The sequence below is a fragment of the Acromyrmex echinatior genome, chromosome 4, assembly GCF_024713525.1.
Source record: "Acromyrmex echinatior isolate Ae372 chromosome 4, ASM2471352v2, whole genome shotgun sequence".
Classification (NCBI taxonomy): domain Eukaryota; kingdom Metazoa; phylum Arthropoda; class Insecta; order Hymenoptera; family Formicidae; genus Acromyrmex; species Acromyrmex echinatior.
The window spans coordinates 10,017,312-10,038,739 of NC_141855.1; the positions used below are offsets into that span (position 1 = coordinate 10,017,312).

Consider the following 21,428-nt stretch of genomic DNA (forward strand, 5'->3'; position numbering starts at 1 on the left):
CGAAGTTGGTGAGACCAACAGCATGTACAGACATCGAAGCATTCCGTTCGTGGGGTGAACTGTCTCGTCAGTCGATTTCCGGTTTTACTCTCTTACTCTGGTCCATAATTCTTCGCGATGTCGCCAATGAAAAATAACTGCAAAATCAAGTATTTTTTTTTTTCCTTTACATCGAGAGGCTCATCCACACAATTTTCTGTTCAAAGACAAAATTGTATCTTGAATTTTATCGAATAAGAAAAAGAATTTTATTTTTGATCGAAGCCAATTTTGCAAATATGTCTTTCAACGCTATAAATATATTTTTAATTCTATAATTCTATAGGTTCGTCAATTCGATTCGGCCGAACTCGAAACGCAATCGTAAACTGAAGCTGGAAATAATATCACTTATACACATTGATCGTCAATTTTAATAATGGTGTTAATATAAGCACCTTATAAAGAATAAAAAATATTACCTCGACGGGATTATTGAAATTTCGCTTAAACTCAACGAAAATATGGAATTGATTTTATTTGTGTAAGATGATAGACTTTTAGACGAAAAATTCATAAAAGAATTTTTATCCAAGAACGCGCATATTTTTTTTTATTTGATTTGTTGTTAAACGCTGTTGAGACCGAGACATACGACAAAAACGACGGTGGAAAGAGGAGAATGAAGCTGCTGCAACCACATCCACCGCGAGAAATTGCAACGTCCTTCGCGGTTTTACGGTTGCCGCAAGGGAGATGAGCGATCTTTCCGCGTATGGAACCGCGTTTGCTCGTTAGATCTCGTGTTGGTTGTGACGATCGTACGCCATTGCGTCCCGGAAACGGCACGACGGATTCCTCGATAAGAGGACTCACGCTTGTGAGATACAGCCGCGATTATAGTAATCCAGAGACGATGACCTCCATGATAAGACGGTATAATAAAATTTCTTGTAAGTGTCACTTGATTCATACTTGGAATCTTCGGAATGTTTATCAGAAAATTGTACGTTTTCTTAAGGTATTGATCGATAATACTTTTTATTAGAGAATTGACTATAATGGATGATCACTTGGTTGACAAAGATGTATAAGAAAAACGTGAACACTGAAATGGAATTTCGTTTAAACGAGAGAGATATATTGAGCAAACACGATTAGTAGTTTCGTTTCTTAAGAACGTCAAATTAGAATTATTCGTGGAAAATGCACGGGGAGAATTTTGTTTTAAAATTTACCCCGAAAATATGGTAGTTGTGGTACAATACAATATTTAAAAAATTTTTATCATGTACTTCAGTAAAATTAATCGAATTTATTTTATTTATATTTTATTGATGAAGTTTTATTAATGAATGAAGAGAAACTTATTATACATTAAAATTCTTCGAAATACAATGTTGTCCCACGATTATCATATTTTCAGGGTCAACTAAGAAAAAAATCTTCTCTCCGTGTGCTTGTATTTGTTATCGTCTTTTGTTTTTTGTGCAATAATTTGAAAAATTAACAATTCTTTGATGCAGAATTATTTAATAAATAGAATAAAATAATTTATTATTTCACATACATTGCTAAGAAGGGATTTGGTTTACATATCGTTTTATTCGCATTCATTTATATTTTAAATTAATGGCTAAACTGTGCAGAACACTAACTAGAATATCTTCTGTTATCGCTCACACTGACTTTCTTTGTTTGTAGAACTGCAATAAATTAAAACCGTAATAAATTTTGAAAAAGAACTCGGATAATAAAAGTGACTCTGATAATTTTTGATTGATAGTCTTAAAATTTCTTTAAAAATTATCTAGAAAGATAAAAAGTTTCTTCGAAAATATGTAGGAAGAATATTATATAAAAGTAAATCCCGCAATGTGTTTTCGAAAAAAATTTCTCTTTTGCATCCAAAAGTTAAAATAAGATAAACGTTTTACGTGAAGTAGATTTGCAACAGTAAGTTTTCTTGGAAAAAGTACAGTAATCCCTGAATTGTTACATTTTTATCGGTGAATATTGGAAATATTGAATGAATTTTAGGCAAATTAATGTTTAACACTCCAACTGGGTTTACTGAACCGCGAAGTTCGGTAATTGATACATTATTCGAGAAGAATTGCGCAGACTAAGCAAGAAAAATGATAAATATATATCAACGACACGTTCTTATCATAATCATAACAGTGGATTTATTTACGACAGATATTTCCTATGATTTTGAATAAAAGAATCAAATTTCCATTTCTCTCTCTCGCCAATTCATGGAAAATAAACATCTCTCCTGTTTGTGATCTTGTCTTCAAAGAGAGGACAAATTAGTTCTTTAATAGTGCGCGCACGTTAATGTAATTCCAAACTTTGTAAATCGTCTCCCTACCTCTTTCTCTTTCCTTTGATGGCGTCGAGTTTGTTTCATTTGCAAGAAATGCGCGTGGCGGTATTTTCGATCGCACTCGGACTTGAGTTCATTTTGTGCTTGGCTGATTCAATCCCGTTCGGTAATAATCTAACCACCCGCAGCTGTTGCACCGAAGAACAGCGAGCCTCTATTAAACAAGCGCTCGACGACCGCGACGATGCGGCTCGAGTTATTTTTATCGCGCATGGCGTTGTCTACTCGTGAGATTTCTCGACGACGAAGGAGGAAGAGGAACTTGCGTCGCCAGCACCTGGTACTGTTATATACGAGGCGCTACGTAATATTTGAAGGGGTAAAATAAAACGAGAAATTGTCCTCATTCTCTACTATAGCGAGACTGGCAAGAATTATGTCACAAACATTCCCCGTACGCTGAACGAAGATGTAGTTACTGTAACAATTTTTTTTCAGGACAACAGAATTTTTCTTAAAATATTAATTATTAATGTATTTGAGAGAAAAGAATGAAACTCGACGTATAACACAAAAATTTTTAATCTCAATGGACTCTGTATCTATATCTGCTGATTCTTTATTCACTCTTGTCTTCTCTTTCTCACGTTTTATTTGAAAGAAAATGCGATGGCTGGAAAGAATTAAATGTAGATACAAAGAATCTATTGGGGTTAAGAATTTTATGGCATTATATCAGAGAAGTAATTCTTATTTTTAAAAAAGTGCAAGAACTTAAGAATCTTAAAATCACGACTTGTACAAATTGCAAGATGAAAGTCGCTCGTTATACCGAAAGCTTTCGTTATTTGAAAAAAGATTTAAAGGTATAAGTACTAAAGGTTTCACATTTCGAAATAAAGATTACAAATATTGTAGAGGTGAAATGTTATGCTATGTAATAATGAGAAACTCTACAACGAAACGTACATCGACGAAACATGCAGCACGTAAAAGAATGCGTGACGAACAATGCACGGTTCTCATAAAAATTATTTTTGTGACGGTATTTCATTCGACTATCGTTGTATCAAATCTTAATCTTTCTGTTACGTGTGTACATTCAGAAGGATACTCTTGATTTTCTTAATTGTGTAAAAAAAAAATTAAAATTGTGTGTCTCTCGGATCCGGTTTTTCATGTTGCGGTTCTAACTTGCAGTTAGATTTAGCTTGATAATAAAAGTTGTATTTTTCTAGTTATGGTTAATCACTACACTGATGGTTTTGTAATAATATGAGTATTCATTACAGATCTATCAGTTTAGAGATTAATAATAACTAAAAAAAAAAACACAATTTTTATATTATCGTCAAATTAAAGTGAGGTTAAATCGAAATTACAAGATAATTGCAAATGGAAAATCGAATCTTCGGGGGAAAAAAAAATTCCGCAGTGCGAGAATTATCGTTCTTTAGTTTTTATGAAAGAGAAATGATACACTCGAATGGCAAATGATATCGCAAAACGAACTTAACGAATTATGATAGACGTATGTGTTACGTACGTGTGCGTACGTGCAGCGATGCGTGCACATTGCATCACGTCGCGACGTCACCACCAAGCGAATGCACGTGCACTCACAAATAGCTCGATTCATTGTGGTGTACTCTGAAATCGATCCACGATCACGCAGCTCGTATTCGTAATCGCAAAATACCGTTGAGATTTTAATACCGTAACCAGGCATTTGAGTTTGGATCGAGCTTGCACGCGGATAACTGCGTGCGAAATCGCTTTGACAGCGGACGCCACGTGATCGATCACATTGTCACGTTCGTATCGACAACTCTTCGCTCTTCCATACACAATATGTTCACGCATCGATTTAGATTTAGGTAATCTAAAGTTATTTCTTGAAGGAATTTTTCTATTTATGAGAATCATAAAATTTGAAAAATTCTTACATCACATTAAGCGCACACCATCTAAATGTCTAAATGTCTGAAAAGCAAAACACCATGTTTTGCCAACGTTTTTGCGATCGAGGAAAAAAAAGTTCGCGACTTGCGATTTTAATAATGGATTTATGTAGCTGCTAAACAAATTTAATTACAATCGATTTGTCTTCAATTAAAAAATTATCATTCGGCTTTTAAGTTCAAATAAGGAATATATTTAAATATATTCATTTTATAGTTACATGCCATTGCACGCTATATTATATTGATTATCTAGTTGATCTGCATTGCTACGTGGTTGATGCTCAAGGCAAAATGCGAATCGCGCACTTCGGGCAACCCACGCGCTCGCGTTTATCGGTCGTATCGCCGCACGAATCGTCGTTTCCTCTGTTTCGTCCGTGCGTTTCTCCTTCTGCCTCGTCAATGATTAGCATACGAATGTACACGACCTTGTCGCGCCATTGGACGTCGAGACTACACGAAAAGCGGCATTGTGCGCGGCGCTGCCGCGTCTAAAAGCTGGATATGAAAATGCGAATGATCCGAGTCTTCAAGAAAGAAGAACTTTGGGCTTGCATATGGAAATACCATGGTAATAGAAAAATTATGGTAATACTACATCGTATATCGATGAGGTTATATTTAGCTCCGAAAAAAAATATTCTACTAGAATTTTAAATTTTATGTATTACACATATTTTTTAACGAAATGAAAAACTTATGAAAAAATTTTATACAATTTTTAATACTGATTTTGATACAGATTTTCCTATATTGTGTTAAAGTAATGCAAAAAATTTGGCTGACCGACGATTTAGAATTTAAATAAAAGATTATTTCAATAGGAAGTAATATGTTTTTAAAGAATAATTAAGATAAAATGAGAAAATGTTTATTTATACGATAAAATTGGATTGTTAAATATAAATATTGATCTTATTGAACTGTTTTATACCTCTGTACATTCATTTATATATATATATATATATATATATGTGTGTGTGTGTGTGTGTGTGTGTATGTCATACATATGAAAAGCATTCAATTCCAATCATTTCTCGCAGAGATTATATACTTAATACGTCCTTAAGAAATTTTTATTATTTATTTTATCAATATAGTAAAATTTCTTGGATAAGGATTATCATTTTGTCTTTTAATAATTTTTTTAAACTTTCATATGTATGAAAAGGATATTGTTTTTCTTTTTTTCTTAGATTTCGCGAATATGCTGCTTGCCGTATAAATACGGCATCGAGTATTCTTTCGAATCTATATGATTCCTTCCTCATGTTTTCCTTCATGGAACATTTCGCAGAGCCAGAATGTAAAACATAAAATTATTCTGCAACTAGAATTCCCGCATTTCGCGTTCAGTCTCCTTTTGTTCCTTCTTGCTCTAAATTTCCATCGTGAGCTTTTCCTTCACGGCAGGATTTCCGGTCTTCGTGCAATCTTGCCGACAGATCTTTATCCGTTGACAAGTCCCTCGATCCATTTATCGGATGAGGAAGGAATACTTCGTATCGCTCAGTTCTTGCACGAACAGTCTACGTGAATTTCTCCAGTAAAATATTGTCACGCGTGGGATGACTTCTTTTTTTCCACGTTTATTTGTCCATTTAACGTCCACATTCTTCTAAAGAGTGGTGCTTATCGAGCATCGCTAACGCCTTTTTTCCGCTCCGCACATTTTTTCCACGTTTTTTTTTTCTCTTTTTTTTTTACGAGTGCGTCGCCATTAAATGCGCACGTAACGCGATATCTCATGCGTTCTCGAACACAACTGCTGCACATGTATGTATGATATACATGCACACGCGATTGCACGTGCACGCGCTTAAACACGCACGAACGTTTCATACAAATCGCAATGTGACCCGTATACCGTACGTGGCGTATTATGGCGTTAATGAGCAACTCCTTTTCGATTGCTACGATTCTTTGAACTAGCATCGCGTTTCTAAAACAAAATAAAAGTTCTTCCAATTTAACACGTACTGAAAGAGAGCGATTTTGCTGAAGAACCTAAAAATTTGGCTAGATACAGATCTGAAAATTTATTGGATCATCAAAATAATTTTGCAGGAATCTTAAGCATGATGAACAATGCTGAAAAATGTTTCGATATTCTAGCAACCAGTCCTGTGTAAAATTATTTTAATGGTCCAGCAAAATTATTTTTCAAATCTGTATCTAGCTGAATTTTCTAATTCTTCAGCAAAATTGCTCTTCCAGTGCACGAAAATTTTTGTTATGTAATTACATCTTTTTTTTATAATCTAGAAAAGAAGATATTTGTTGTGTAATCATACCTTTTTTATAACAGTACTTTAGAAAAGAATTCAGAATTTAAAAGCATGAAGGTATATTCTTTAATGAAAAAGTAGCGCACAGGTCTTGAATTTTTTTGTTAAAAAATGTAATTATGTCTTTTTTTTATGACAAAAATCTGCAAAAGCGTCCTTCTATGTTACGTGAATATGCTTTTTACTGAGCGAATAACACAATATGAAGTACAATACACGCGTATGACAAAACGCTCGGTCGAGGGTCACAGGTCCTTCACTTAATCGAAAACTGTGCAGGAAGGACTCGTTCTGCAGGATCCGAGTAATATTGACGATCGCGACGGGTCTGCGAATCCTACAACATTCTCGTTCGTAAATCTTTACGGCTTGTCTCTTCATGGTACGTCGGTTTTACGATCGTACTTTTATGACGGCTTCGTAACCGATCGCGTACCCAGCTTTACACTTCCGTCGCGGTTACGAGCTTGTTCCGAGATATACTCGACCAAGGGCCCGTAAGTATTATTAATAATTGACAGCCTGCGCTCTCACCGGAAGGACTTATAGACTTAAAAGGGATTAGCCGATGATTATGTCGATATTTTAACTTACGATCTTAATTATACACAGTGAAAATCATTTTGTATTCGTGTTTAAAACCGATTTTTATTAAAACTTCTGCGTTAAATTTTTAACATATTTGATCATTAATAATGTGATCGTGTTATTAGAATATTTTATGTTAAATTGACATTTATTTTTTATAATTTAACATATTATATTTTAATATATGTTATACACATGTTAATTTTACTAACGAATATACTTTCATAATTTGTTTTCAAATTATGTCAAACTATTTAATTTCTTTATCTTGATTTTTTACATAATATTTGTATTACTGTCTGTATATATTTATTTTGTGTTAAATAAGCATAAAAATGTGGGTGAATCGTTTGGTCATTTGAAATTTGTTAAATTTAACACGTTCTTTAATATTTATATAAATCGCGACATGAATTATGTGTTAATTCATTTTTTAAATAAATAATTATTACAAATAAGATAACGAAGAGACAGAAAATCTTTGATTTTGGCTTTGATGAATTCTATTAGTACAGATAAATTTTCAAGTAATTATAATGTATATTTATCTATTCTGAAAAGCACGATCGCAAATCGCCATTGATTGATGAATTGTGAAGAAATAATGATCGCGACTGATTGCATGAGACCGTTAATCGATAGTGTTCCACGGTGGTTACAAGAAACGCATTTGTTGCAAGAAGTGAACGGCAGCCAGACTTTATAGTCGTTGATAAATTCTCCGTCATCGATAAAGATAGATGAAGTCTTTGTGATCTCATATTCTTGTCTGAAGAACTAAACTGGATCTGATCTCTTTTGCATAGAAATTTTCATAGCACCGACACGCTATATGTAACAATAAAATGTTATAAAAATTATCAGATACCTTTAGGATTCTTTAATTTTGATTTTTAATTAATTTTTTTGATGAAACGTGTTTCCATACAATTATATTAATTAAAAATACGAATTTTTTGACAAATTAAATTTCAGAAGAGAAAATGCACGTGACAATAGATTTACGATATTATAATTAATTATATATAATGTTTAATAATCTCTTTGATTTTCCAATTATTGTCTAATTAATTTGTCTCAATTATTGTCTGTAGTTTTCGATACGTCAAGTTATATAGAATAAACACTTAGCTTATTATAATGATTTTCAAAGTGAAAAAAATATTACATTTTTATTAGCGAGTTATATAAGATTTTACCATACTATGTTTACTAGTTTACACCCTCTATAATAATTTAATTTTCAAGAATTTTATGAGAAAAATAATTTTCCGGCCAATAATTTTCCAACTCATGATATAATAGTCTTTAAAAAGCGTTTTCACGCAGCGCAATTGTCGCACACCGAAATCCTCTCTGGCTCGCAGTGAGCTTTTAACGTTCGCTCACCCACCGTGATTACTGGCAATTAATTGAAAACGCGCGGCGGTACAACCATCTACAAAGACACAACGGGGTTCCATCGAGGGTGGAGGAAATGGGGAGAACACAGAGGTAGATTACAACGGTAGAGAGAGAAAGGGGAGTGAGAGAATGAGAGAACGAGAGAACGAGAGGAGGGGAATCACGCAGAGGAAGCGAGAGAGAGTGAGATGGGATAGGGAGGGCAGTGAATTAAGTTTCTCCGCCCCTGAGGCCGACACATTCGCTGACACTCGTCACGACCATCCCCTGAGGGTACCGCGAATCTTTCAATGGAAATTCTGTCGCGAAGGGGACGCTGTACCGCCTCGAGGTGCCCAAGGATTATAAATCTACGGTGACACGATATAGAATCTTCTCGACAGCCCGAAAAAGCGTTTGAAGTGCGAGATTCTAAGAATCAGTTCGAATCGAAGTAAGTATCTTGTTCGCAGCTTTTAGGGACTCTTCGAATTTCTTATTTATTATTCCTCTGCATACATTTATCATTCGCGCGTGATTGCACACCCTATGCGTGATTGCACCTTTTTCTGAATGCCAATCGCAACTTTTCGCGATAAGTTCCTTTGACGTAGTTTTTGATAAGACAAGAAATAAAAAAACTTTTTCTGCTGTAGTAAGTTGAATGTTGAGATCGTGTTACTTGTTTGTGTCTCGTATTTAACCTTTGTTTCTCGTTTTCATAAAACAACATAAAAACAGTCATAGTTGTATTAATTACGAGTTCAATCTTTCTTTTTTACGCACATGAGATTCTTACGGTTCTAGTTTTACAATATAATCCTTAAATCCGGATCTACAATACTTATTTTAAGTCTTAATCCATAAGAAATTCATCAATTACAGTCGAGGAATTATGATCCGTCCATTTCTTATTGTAGATCCGGGCTAAGATATTTAATTGAATGTCATGCTTTATTGTAATACTTTAATCATGTTTCTATATACACTATCAATACTGAAATCTATATTATATTATGGAAAAAACAGTTTTGCTGAAGTATCTAAATTTTTAGCTAAATACAAATCTGAACATAGTTTTGTTGCATTTTATTAAAAAATTATATAAGACACTCAAATTGATTACTAAAATGTCAAAACATTTGACATTGCTCATCATGTTTGAGTATTCTATTTACATAATTATTTTCAATTTTGATAGTCCAATAAAATTATTTTTAAATCTATGTCCAGCTAAATTTTTAGATGCTTCAACAAAACTGATTTTTTTTTCCACGTACGTAAACTATAGATTTTCAGTATTGGTAGTGTATATTGGAACGGCCTTTGTATATTCATTCGGTTACTCCGAGAGAATTTATCCCCGAGCGTAACGCGAATACTATCAATAATAACGGCTCTCTAAATTTTGAACACGAGTCATATAAAAATCCGAGGGAATCACGCGACACGACAAGCGAATGTCAAGTCCAAAATGACACCACCGGTATGTCCATAAAAAAGGTACATTTATATTTCAATATCGGGCGTACGCGGGCATTTTTCTCTCCTTTCCTCTGTCCCTTTTTCTCTTTTACCAGCAGTAAAACAGCGGACGATGACGACAAGGGTGTCGAGAGCATTTGTGTTATTTAACCACTTATTGCACGCGCGCTGACGTTTTATGAGGAAGGGAACAACGATCCTCCGCCTCCATCGCTAGGACAATAGAGGCGCACCTGTCAGACTATCGACGTACCATAGCACAGCCGTACCTGCGTTATTGCAACCCTCGTCTTTTATTCCACCGTTTTAGCGATGGCATTGATATTCTCGCGTGCGCGATGCGGAACACTCGAAGCGCACATATCAATCTCCTGTCACAACCACTATTGTCCGACGACGATGGTGGGCCCAGTTACGGAAGTTACGAAACAGTGAGAGAAATCGTTTCTACAAATTTCTTTTTTCCTTTTATTATCTGCCACCAAATTGTTATATTTTTCGCTTTGCAACGCGTACGCTTTCCGATATTTTAGCTAAGATATTCATACATAATATTGGGTCATTTAAAAAGTATCCGCGGTTTTTTCATTCAAAAATTGAACAAAAAACCGCGCATACTTTTTAAATGACCTAATATAAATCATGAAAAAGACATGATAAAATTTTCGTTCTTTATCTTCATTTTTGAATGAAATAAAGTAAATGAAGTTTACGTTAATTCCGTCGAAAAATATTTAATGTTAATTAAATTATAGAAATTTTATTATATTTTTAATTTAATCAAGTTTATATCAAGTCGAGTTTATATCGATATCGATGCGCTCATTTAAACAGACGCCCGCTTGGTTTGCTGTCGAAAACAATGTTGATAGTCCGTTTTAAACAAGCGTTTCTCGATTTCGAGTCAATGCGAATTGATATTGGCTGGAAGATGGACTCCAGTGCGTCGCTACGCTCGATCGCTTATCGCTGCAATCGACTTCGACATTGCTACTGATTGCACGGACTGCTGTGGTTTATTGCGACTGGTGCACTATCATCACGTTGTTTCTCTCTTTCTCTCTCCATTTCTCTCTTGTTCGTTGGTACCGTATCCAATGGACAAAACAATCTCAAAATAGGATCGTGATTGCGCTCGGAGAGACCCACTAACTTGACTAGAGTTAGAAAACTAAACTAGCTCCTCGTAATTGCATTCGTGAACCCTTTTTTTTTATATTCTGCTTGTTCTCGCTAAAATGCAAAATGCAATTGAGGAAATATTCACGACTGTCCGCGAAAAAGGAAGGACAGATGCGAAAAGATGCTTTAATTGGAAAATGAACTTCCGAAGAGAGAAATATTAAATTCACAACGCGATGCGTGAGAAATGAAGGACGTATTTTTAAAGGATTAATTGAAATAAAATAAACTTGAAGAATTCGTGATCGAGATATAAAATTGCATTCATTGTTTTTTCTTTGCAATAAATATACGTTTCCATTAAATTGTTTAAGTTTTCGTAATTCGGCATTCATTCGCGTGCATGGTGTGTTTGCAGACAATCCTCCTCGGTGATAGCGGGGTTGGCAAGACTTCGTTATTGGTCCAGTTTGATACCGGAAGATTTCAGCCAGGAAACTTTGCGGCCACCGTGGGTATCGGTTTTACGGTAAGTAATACTGCAATACCGAGATATTTAATTAAAGTTTTCCAGCTCGATGAAACCATGGAATGCAATGAAAGCCTCTCAGTATTATTTTGCGAAGTTAAATTCAACGAGAGCCTTCTATTTACATTTAATTTCTATCTCCCATGTTTTTATTTATTCTTGTCGTTTTATTAATGAACTGTCGTTTTTGTCAGCCTATAATTATTTTAAAATTAATATTTGACATTCATATTGTATATTCGAGTTACAGTCATTTTTTAATTACGAGCTGGAAGGTGTTAGTACTATAGTTATATGTTCTTTGTCCGTTAGTTGCGATATCAATACATGTTACCGTACGATGACGTATCAACGTCTGACAATGTGAGCAACACGTTTATGTATGAGTCCAACGGCCATGAGATACATTTGCGTTCTATAAAAGCTTTGTCTCAGCGCGTTATGTATTAACTTCGAAGATCTTCGATCACACGTAATGATATAGTATTGAAATAAAAAATTAGAAACCAAAGGGAAATCCCAGTTCACATTTGATTTCTTAAATTTAATCAGTAATTATTTATTGATAAAATTGAAGTTCTTCTCATGTAAATGTAAATTGTAAGAAAACTATTATCTGCGTATAAAGTCTGATTATTTTAAGAGAGGATTTTTTTTTAGAAGTCAAAAAAGATATTTTTAGGATTTTTTTAAAGAAAAAACTTGAACTTTTTATTTACACAAAAGTATTTCATGAATATCTCTGATTTTTGCGTCCATATTAGACTCCTCCTTTTCCTGCTGTTTTCAACCAATGACGATCTGCGGCGATTTCTGGGAACTCGCATTTCTATTCTGTAGGACTGAAATAAGAAAATTAAAATTTATTTTTTTCGTTGAATGTTGTTTTGATAATAATAAAATGGTGGCCTGTCAAAATATATTTTCAGGCCGTCATTCTGTTATTTTCATACTTTGAGGCATTTTAAAGATTTAGTATCAAAAATAATGTCCAACGAGAAAAACAAACTTTGATATTTTTATTTTAGGTCCATAGAATAAAAGTGACAGCTTCCACAAATCATCGCGGACCATCATTGATTAAACCATAATAGTGGGAAAAAAGGCAGAATACGGACGCAGAAATTGAGAAATATTTATGAAATATATATCTTTTATGCATAAAGAGTTCAAAATGTTTGAATAAATAATTTTCTTTCAAAAAGTTCTTAAAAGTATCTTATTTTTTCGGCTTTTAGGAAAGAATTTAAGCCATTGCATCTTTTATAATATTACCATTCCTATTGCATTACGAATGCGAATTTTGTCTAACAGTGAGATATCATCTAACTATCTGTATGTATATCTCTGTATGTATAAGTAGAGATTCTTAAGGCTGAGTTATATGCGTTTGCATATGTTTGACTTCGAGTTCTTAACTTAAAGTAAACTTCGGATGAGCCGATAAGAAGCAAAACTAAACAAGCACTACTTGCAAATTCCTGTCGGTATCGCTGGTAACGTTACCACTTTCATGTCCCAAATACTGACGATACATTATTTGTTATATTTGCCCTAGGAATTTAGTAATCTTTGCGAAGGTAAGAGGAAGAAAGACGTTGTTGATGCTGTTATGTGAATATCTATTGTAGACACCACGTAGATTTGCACGTCGTCTAAAACGTTGGCGTTGTTTGCCGTCGTAGCATCAAATGAATATTTATGGCATCTCCTTCAGACTTCTTGTCAGGGAGAAATTCGATTTATGGCTACGTCACCGATTTGAGAGAAAGAGAAAGAACGAGAAACATTGCGGGGGTCTGTGACAGCCATTTGCATTTGATATTTTCGCAGCCGGGCCGACGATTATCGGGGGCACCAGCCTCGAAAAAAAGTCGTTCGAGCGAGTAGGGAGCCCCTCCCTTTTGTTAACCACTCGATTCCCCGATTACCCCACGAAACGAGCTTTCACGAGTCACCGAAAAGATGAAGAGAGGTGAAATGACAAAAGAGAGAGAAAGAGAGAGAGAGAGAGAGAGGGACAGGTCGGTAGTTACAGAAGCGTTTGTATTGAGGTTTTCAGGTGGTTGGTTACCCGCCTTTGATGGAAACACCGGCAGAGAAAGTCTTTGTGATAAACTATGCAATTACGGGGGAGGAACGTCGGTAGCGGCCGACTTGTGAATCGTCCAGGGAGTAGCTTCAACTCGACCTTGGCATTTATCAAGCGCATAGCACGTGTCTGTCAGCCTGCAGTCGGTCATAATTCTTCATCGTCAACTCGATTATCCGTGGAATTTAATGCTTCGCCACACGAATCTTGTTGATAAACATTTTGCGTTTACACAAAAAGATATCTTAATAAAAAAGTTAACTAACGAAGACATTTTTTATCATCGAATATACAGAAAAATAAAGCCACAAAATTTATTTATACATAGTTGATTTGCGTCAGGGTGTTTGTACGTTTACACTTAACATATAATAATCTATATCTATCTCTATATGCCATTAAATTCATAATGTCAAATTATATCCAATTTGAATTATTTTTAATTATTTTTATATTTTAACGCTACTCTTACTGAATATATTAATTTAACTAAAACAATTTAACTTAGGAAAATATATTAAATTTGACTCAATTTATTATTTCCTAAGTGCATACGTTAATATGAATTTTGTTTACTTTGAAACTAACTACAGAAATGGATAATTTACATTTTAACATATATGAAAGTTAAAAGCAAAACGTTATTTAACTCAAGGGATTAGGTTGCCATTGCTTTTTTCTAACAGTGTACGTATTACAAAATTATATAAAATTGTAAATTATATAAACTATGTTTTACGAATCATCCATATAAATAATCCATAGCTCATCGAAGCCTATATTCTTTGTCATTGCATTAGTCTAAGACTCCTATTGCGCTTATATATTTTTATTTATCAATATTAAAATTAGATATATTAATAGTCATAAAAAAAAATCTAATTTATTTTTAATCAATTAATTAATTTAAATGATTCTTTTTGTATTCTGTTATCCAATTTATCAAAATTTACGTATTTTACATTGCTTATATTGTCTACAAAGAAAAAATTCACGTAAACAATGCGTAAACAATTTCCATGTAAACGTTATCTTAAAATATAAGGTACAATCCCCTGGTTTACAGTCTTCACACGTGGAGAACTTTGTTGTGTCCCCATTATAGGAGGCTTTACTTCCTCGATAGAGTATCGTAATATAGAACTTGGATGTCGAGTCGTTGATGATTATAGGGCATCGAGTCGCTGCACTTTCCAGTTACGAGAACGCATCTCGCAGCTCCTCCTCTCTCGCACGCCGGTGGCTGTTCGTCGTTTCGCTAACAGTTCGAGAAAGTTGAAATTGCTCTATCAAAACGACCGTCCCGCTGCGGATTTCTCCGGCAACGCGAGAGAGTCTATCTTGAACGCTCTCCCGCGCATGAAAGTTTCATTTCATTACAAAACCGAGGAACGTCGCGGACAGACGTACGTGCGATTTAGAGAAATTGCTTGCGCGATTTTTCCTTTCAAGAAAACAGTAATTAATATTTGATTAAGAAAGATCTGCGAGCGCGCGATTGGAATTAATATTGCACAAAGTGTTTCGGTCGATTTTCGATATCGCGCGTGGAGTACGATTTCAAATGAACTCGGCGATATTGCTTACAATTATCTTTGTTTATTTAGTTTTTGAATAAATAAGAGATAATCTGTTTTTCTTGCTGCATTCTGAATCGGTGCAATAAGTCGAAGTAAAATAAACGCATATTTGTTTTACTTCAATTTATTGCACTGTATGTACTAGTTCAGAAAGTGCAGCAATAAAAAACAGACCTAAGATCTTTCTCTCTCTCTCTTGCAGCTGTTATGCAAATTTTTTTACAATTATATTTTATCGAGTTTGTATTTTGATCCTATTACAATTTACAAATAAGTATAATACTCGCACAGGGATTTTAATTATACTATTTTAATTTAATATCTTATGTGTTTACTGCAGTTTGATCTGTGTCTAATAATAATTCCGTTTGACGTGAGTGAGAGAGAGAGAGAGAGAGAGAGAGAGAGAGAGAGAGAGAGAGAGAGAGAGAGAGAGAGAGAGAGAGAGAGAAAGAGAGAAATCGAATGTGTTCTGTAATTAATACGGGAGTGTCCCTTTCTGTATACATTTAATTTGTACTGAGGAAGAGTCGATGGTCAGAACTAATTAATTACTGCGAATTCCAGCTCAAGTTAAAGACCGTTATAGTTAATCAGCGTCCATCCAACGAGGAAGAGTCCGTATTAATTAAACGCTTACGCGTACTGAACGTCCATCTTGTTAATTAATCCTGGCTCGCTCAATTAAGTGTTTCTCGCGATGTCTCAACATCATCTTCAATATGCATCGTGTATGAGAATTATTACTCAAATACGAGATCATATTAGGAAAATTTGATCCAAATAGCTGTCAAATTGATTTGTCTTGGTGGTACTGAATATTTGAAAATATGTATCAATCGATACGTATTAGCGAATGCATACATGTGAAAATAATTAATATTGGACTTGATTTTGGAATTCGGCTCTGCCGAGATTTTCATTACCTACGTAATTACTATCTGCATGTGACGATTAATCGCGTTTCATAATTGACGAATTTCGTTGAGTCCAAGTATCAATAACGACTTCTATCTATTACATAATTTACGTATTAGCTTGGACGAAAAAAAAATTAATGTATTTCTTTGCAAGTTGTGCATTAAAATTTTTGTCAACGTCGCCACTTATTTCTCATTTTTATCGCTTGCTTCTTAAAATTCAATGCAAAATTCATTATAAATGTATAGGGATGGAATCGAATAGAGAAAAATCCCACCGTCTGTGTAAGGTTTGCGATGACAGAGAATGAAAATGGACCATGATCACATTGAAGCTTACCAGCGCATAAAGCAAAGAATGTGAGAAAATGTCGGAACGATCTTTGACAAGACTCGAAAGAGATGACACAAAGCGTACGCTGGCTCTGCTCCGCATTGAGACACTTAGGTAAAAAGCTAAAAGAATCGAGGGATTGTGGAAGAAAGACGAATAAAAGAAACTGAAGGAAGTTGAACTTGGGTACGGAAAAAAGCGATGACCTTCTTTCAGATGCAAAAAGTTGTACGAAATGCCTCAGAGGTATTTGAGATCATAGAAAAGCTCATTCGCCGTTTCAAATATGTTACGCGATGAGTTAAATGTATATATATTATATATATTTTTTTAAAGATAATATTTTTTTATAATAGACATATTTTTATTTGATAAGACATATTTTTTTAAAGATAATTAAATAGGTAAAAAAAATAGATAACAGATAGAAGTATGATATAAATTGCAAATGCAACTATTATAAATACACTGGAAAAAAGATCTTAATTTCAAAGAAATATCTTTTTGCTCGTATTAAAAAAAAATTATTTCTTTGGATCAATGAAAATTTCTTTGAAAATAAGATATTGTATTTTCAAAGAAATTTTCATTGATCCAAAGAAATAATTTTTTTAAATACGAGCAAAGAGATATTTCTTTGAAATTACGATTTTTTTTTTTTCAATATACTAATTATGGAAATTTGCACGCCCCATAATTTACCTAATTCAATTCTACGGCCTAATGCCAAGTTTGATAATCCATATTTCTCCACGAAATAAGGAGTGAAAGTAAAACTAATTATAATTTTAAGAAACGCAAGATGGAGGTAAGCGCATGCTCTGTCTTTCTTTCTCTCTCTCTTTCTTTCTCTTTCTCTCTTTTTCATTGTGTGCAACCGGAATATCGAGGGTTAAAGGGACGAGGGGAAGGAGTAATAAATCACTCGGGCCGACAGTGCCAAGTTAGGCTGTGCCACGTGACGAAGCAGATTCGATCCTTCTGCTCCTTTTCCCTGCTTCAAGTGCCTCTTCTCACTTGCGAAGAAAAGTCCCGAGGCGAATCTCGTACGGATTTCCATGATATTTATCATATTGCCTGCGTATACTTAGAGATATCAATTTCACATGTTTGTTCAAGTTTCCCCATTTTTCATCGAATACTTTAATAAAACATGGCGCTGTGAGTAGACATATATATAATTTTTCATGTGTTAAACAAATCTATACATATAATGTCTATATTTAAAGATCTATTTATTTAAAATTTTGTTCAGTGACGTTTATATATGATGACGCTTAGTTTGCATGAGGGTCCCTCATACGAACATTACGTGTATTTAAAGTAACTGTAATGCGCGTGGTTTTACCTTTTTCTTTTTTTCACTTTTTGAATTCTCCAATAATGAAGATTTATATTGGGTTATATCGAGAGTTATATCTGCTTGGAGATTAAGGGAAATTTCCGATTCGCTTTACAACATCAGGTAATATATTGATTATAGAGTAAACTGGATCACATGCTCGGCGACGGCAGAAGATTTTAAATAAAAAAGATTTTAATTAGACGCAACTTCGCCGATCTGTTTGAGGCGAACACCTGCGAGACTCACTTTTCTACGTTGCGATCACGCGTCGCGATTGTATTTATAACAGGCAAAAAAAAACGATATGAAACGCGAGAGAGAAGACGTCGGAAATGCATGTCAAAACGCACGCTTGTCCCGCATAATTATAACATTGGACACTGATTAACTGTACTCATGGCACTTCAATAAAATCATTCCAGACCTCCGGCTTGATTATAAAGACTCTCATCAAGCGAATATTGAAACATAGTATAGAGTAACCATCCGTGGAATTTATTTCCCAGCGGGAAAATTCATCGGGAGGATGTGCTCGTTACGTTAGCGATAACCATGTTTCGTATATATGATCGGAATAATTGACTGCGCATTTAATCACAGCCGTGCAAAGAGCGCTCCGTCTACCTCGTATCCAAATTTCACTCGCCGATTAATTGCATTTGGATCCCGATTCGTATTCGCTTCGTGTTTGTAATAATCTATCTCTCACGGTTGCTATTATCTGCAGGTGAATCCATAGCTTACCGAATTCAAATTTATCGCTTTTGGTATACGCGTTTCTCTCTGGGCAATATTTACCTTCCGTCCTAGATCCGCCTTTGCATCTGTTTCACTCGTAATGTACACACGATGCAAGGCGGATCTATGCTTTCTCCTATATACGAGATAGTCCTAAAGCGCGATTTATTGATGGTCTCCTCACCGTGGTGGCTTCCCGGTGCGCCTCGCTGTGAGAGAAGCGATCGCTGATCGTTGTAACCAAACGCGCGGTTTGTGCAGACGGGAATCGCCAACTCCGGACGGTGTTCTCGTGTTGCTCGAATCGTTTCGGATCTTTTGCTCTTGCATGCATCGACGGTATGAGAGAGGCTTGGACGTTATTCTGGTCACGAACTTGGGGGCCCCCCTTTTCGCTCTCCGTTCATTCTTCTTGCTCCATTCCGCCTCTTCACTCGTGTTCTTTCCACTTCTTCCGCTCATTTTGCGGCTGCTGCTTCATTGTAGTCCCGCTTATCAATATTTATGTCAATTTACTTTGGTCAAAATATCAAAAAAAAAAACTTCCTAACTGATCTATTTATTCGTTTGCTACTTCATTATGAAATAAATCGTTTAAAGGAGAAAAGGAAAAGAAAAAAGAAAAAAAAGAAGAAGGAATAGCTGCCATTCCTTCAGATTCAAGCAATCGAAGTCTTGGCTAAAAGTTTTTTTGCAAATATTAATGTCTTACTTATATCTAATTTTGACGTAGCATTTTTGGACAATGTTACATAGAGTGCGGTCCACTTGAGGATACAAATGCTTTAAAATATTTGATTGACCAATTAGAAGAAAGAATTTTATTAATTAGCTAATCAGAGAATGCTTCAAAACGTTCGCAGCATCAAATGAATAGTAGCTATAGTTTGCAAAGTCTATGGCCGATATTCATAGTTGGTTCTTATATTTAAGACCGTCTTTAAGACAGTCTTAAGCTATCATAAGCCAATCATAAAGCCGTATTAGCATCTTCAGACATTACTTAAGACTATTTTGAAATAACAACCGATGAATATCGATCTGTGTCATGTCTTTATTCCAACGTGAAGCCATGATAAGTACAGACTCACACTATGGATTGCCGGTTGCGGTTCTTGGTTGACGGTTCTATTTTAGCCAATTATGACGTAGCTGGTTCGTACTCGCTGCATCGTAATTGGCTAAAATAGAACCCAGGTTGCCACAGATCTGAAAAACCGGAAAAAGTCAGGGAAATTAAAATTGATCATGGAAACTGGGAAAAGTCAGGGGAAAATGTAAAAAAACCTGGAATTTCAAAATGTACTCACAATTCTCTGAAACTGTTCTTATTCCAAATAATCATTATAATTTTTTAAACATTATATCTGACGTTTATAGTCAAATACATTCAAAACACTTGGGCATTTTAAACGATTTTAATAAAATAATAAAAATTTATATTTTATTCAGTATTTTTATTTGATCCCTCTTTTTCGTCATAACTACATTTTTTTCCAAAACTAATTAATTTTTTGCTGGCTTGAATTTGCATCTAAAATTGTACTATGCTACTAACCTCTTTTCCTATTGTTTCCTATTGTATTTTTAATAATATAGATTAGCTTTTCTTACAATCCTTGAGTCTAAATCCTTGAGTAAAAATTTATATATTTTATATTCCTCATGGAAAATTTTCCATTTTCATCTGGAAAACCTGGAAAAGTCAGGTTTGAATGAATTTTAAAATTCATTTTCTGTGGAATCGTTAATCGGCAACCCGTAATACATTTACGGCTCGAGGAACATGAGTGTTCGCATTTTTCCGAGACAAGGTGATTGTACCCACGTCGTTATCCCTCGAAGGTCAATATCGGACCCAGAGGGCATCGCGTATACATTTCTCACGTTTCTTATCGGTACGGTATAATCGCCGATCATTTAGCTTCTCATAAATCATCAGCGAATAGCGAATTTGCAGGGAATGGAACACCAAGGTGCGAGCGCGCGATGTCCGCCGTTCGACGATATCGAATTACTCTTTCAGGCAGCGCGAGCGCGATAAATTGCGTCGGGGATTAATACCACATCTGCCTGTTGCTCTGTCCCGTGTAATCTAATCGAGGCTGAGTGTAAACTACATCGCTGGAAGATCGGACCAAGCGAGGGCGAGGGGATCAGTACGACGCGACGTGGCGGTGGGTGTTCGGCAACATTTGTCGTTGATTATTGGTTGATTATTGGTTTCCGATATTGTTGCTGCGCGCGCGTTTCCGAAGCGCGTTTTCCCTCGAAAATAATAGGCCACGTGCGGCTACACGGTCGGATCGATTAGAGGGATTAAATTAGTGCCGCGTGTGTTGTTTAAGCCGCATTCTATTGTTTGACGTGCGATTTCATCGCGCAATACATACAAATTTTCTTGTTTACAAATTTTCCCCAATCGACCGATTTGGTCGAAGTTAATATTTTACTTTGATCCATATCGCCGATAGCCGATATTATCACGGACGGTTTTGACGGTTTCCCCGCGGGAGCTTTTTTCGTTTCCCCGACGTTGCATGAATGAATAGTATTCGGATCGTCAATCGCGAATAATCACAACTCTTCAGTCTTTCTTTCCTCGTTGAATTTATCAAATATCTTTCATTTTTTTTTTTGGACATTGATCAAAAAACCTCGCTGATTTCTGCTCGCTTATTCGTCGATTTTTTGACTCTTCTACTTCTCGGTTCTTGAGCTCTCATTTAAAATCCCGTTACGTGTGTTT

At 35.1% G+C, this 21,428-nt stretch overlaps 1 protein-coding gene across 6 annotated transcripts in view; it reads left to right on the forward strand.

The window, feature by feature from the left end:
• Positions 1 to 21,428, forward strand: part of LOC105152371 (RAS oncogene family member Rab26) — a 178,312-nt gene that overhangs the window by 104,622 nt on the left and 52,262 nt on the right. For all 6 annotated transcript variants that reach the window (XM_087406073.1, XM_011066615.2, XM_087406072.1 and 3 more), the window contains one exon: positions 11,560 to 11,670. In XM_087406073.1, the coding sequence (XP_087262199.1) occupies positions 11,560 to 11,670 (111 nt within the window). The remainder of the gene's footprint in view (positions 1 to 11,559; positions 11,671 to 21,428) is intronic.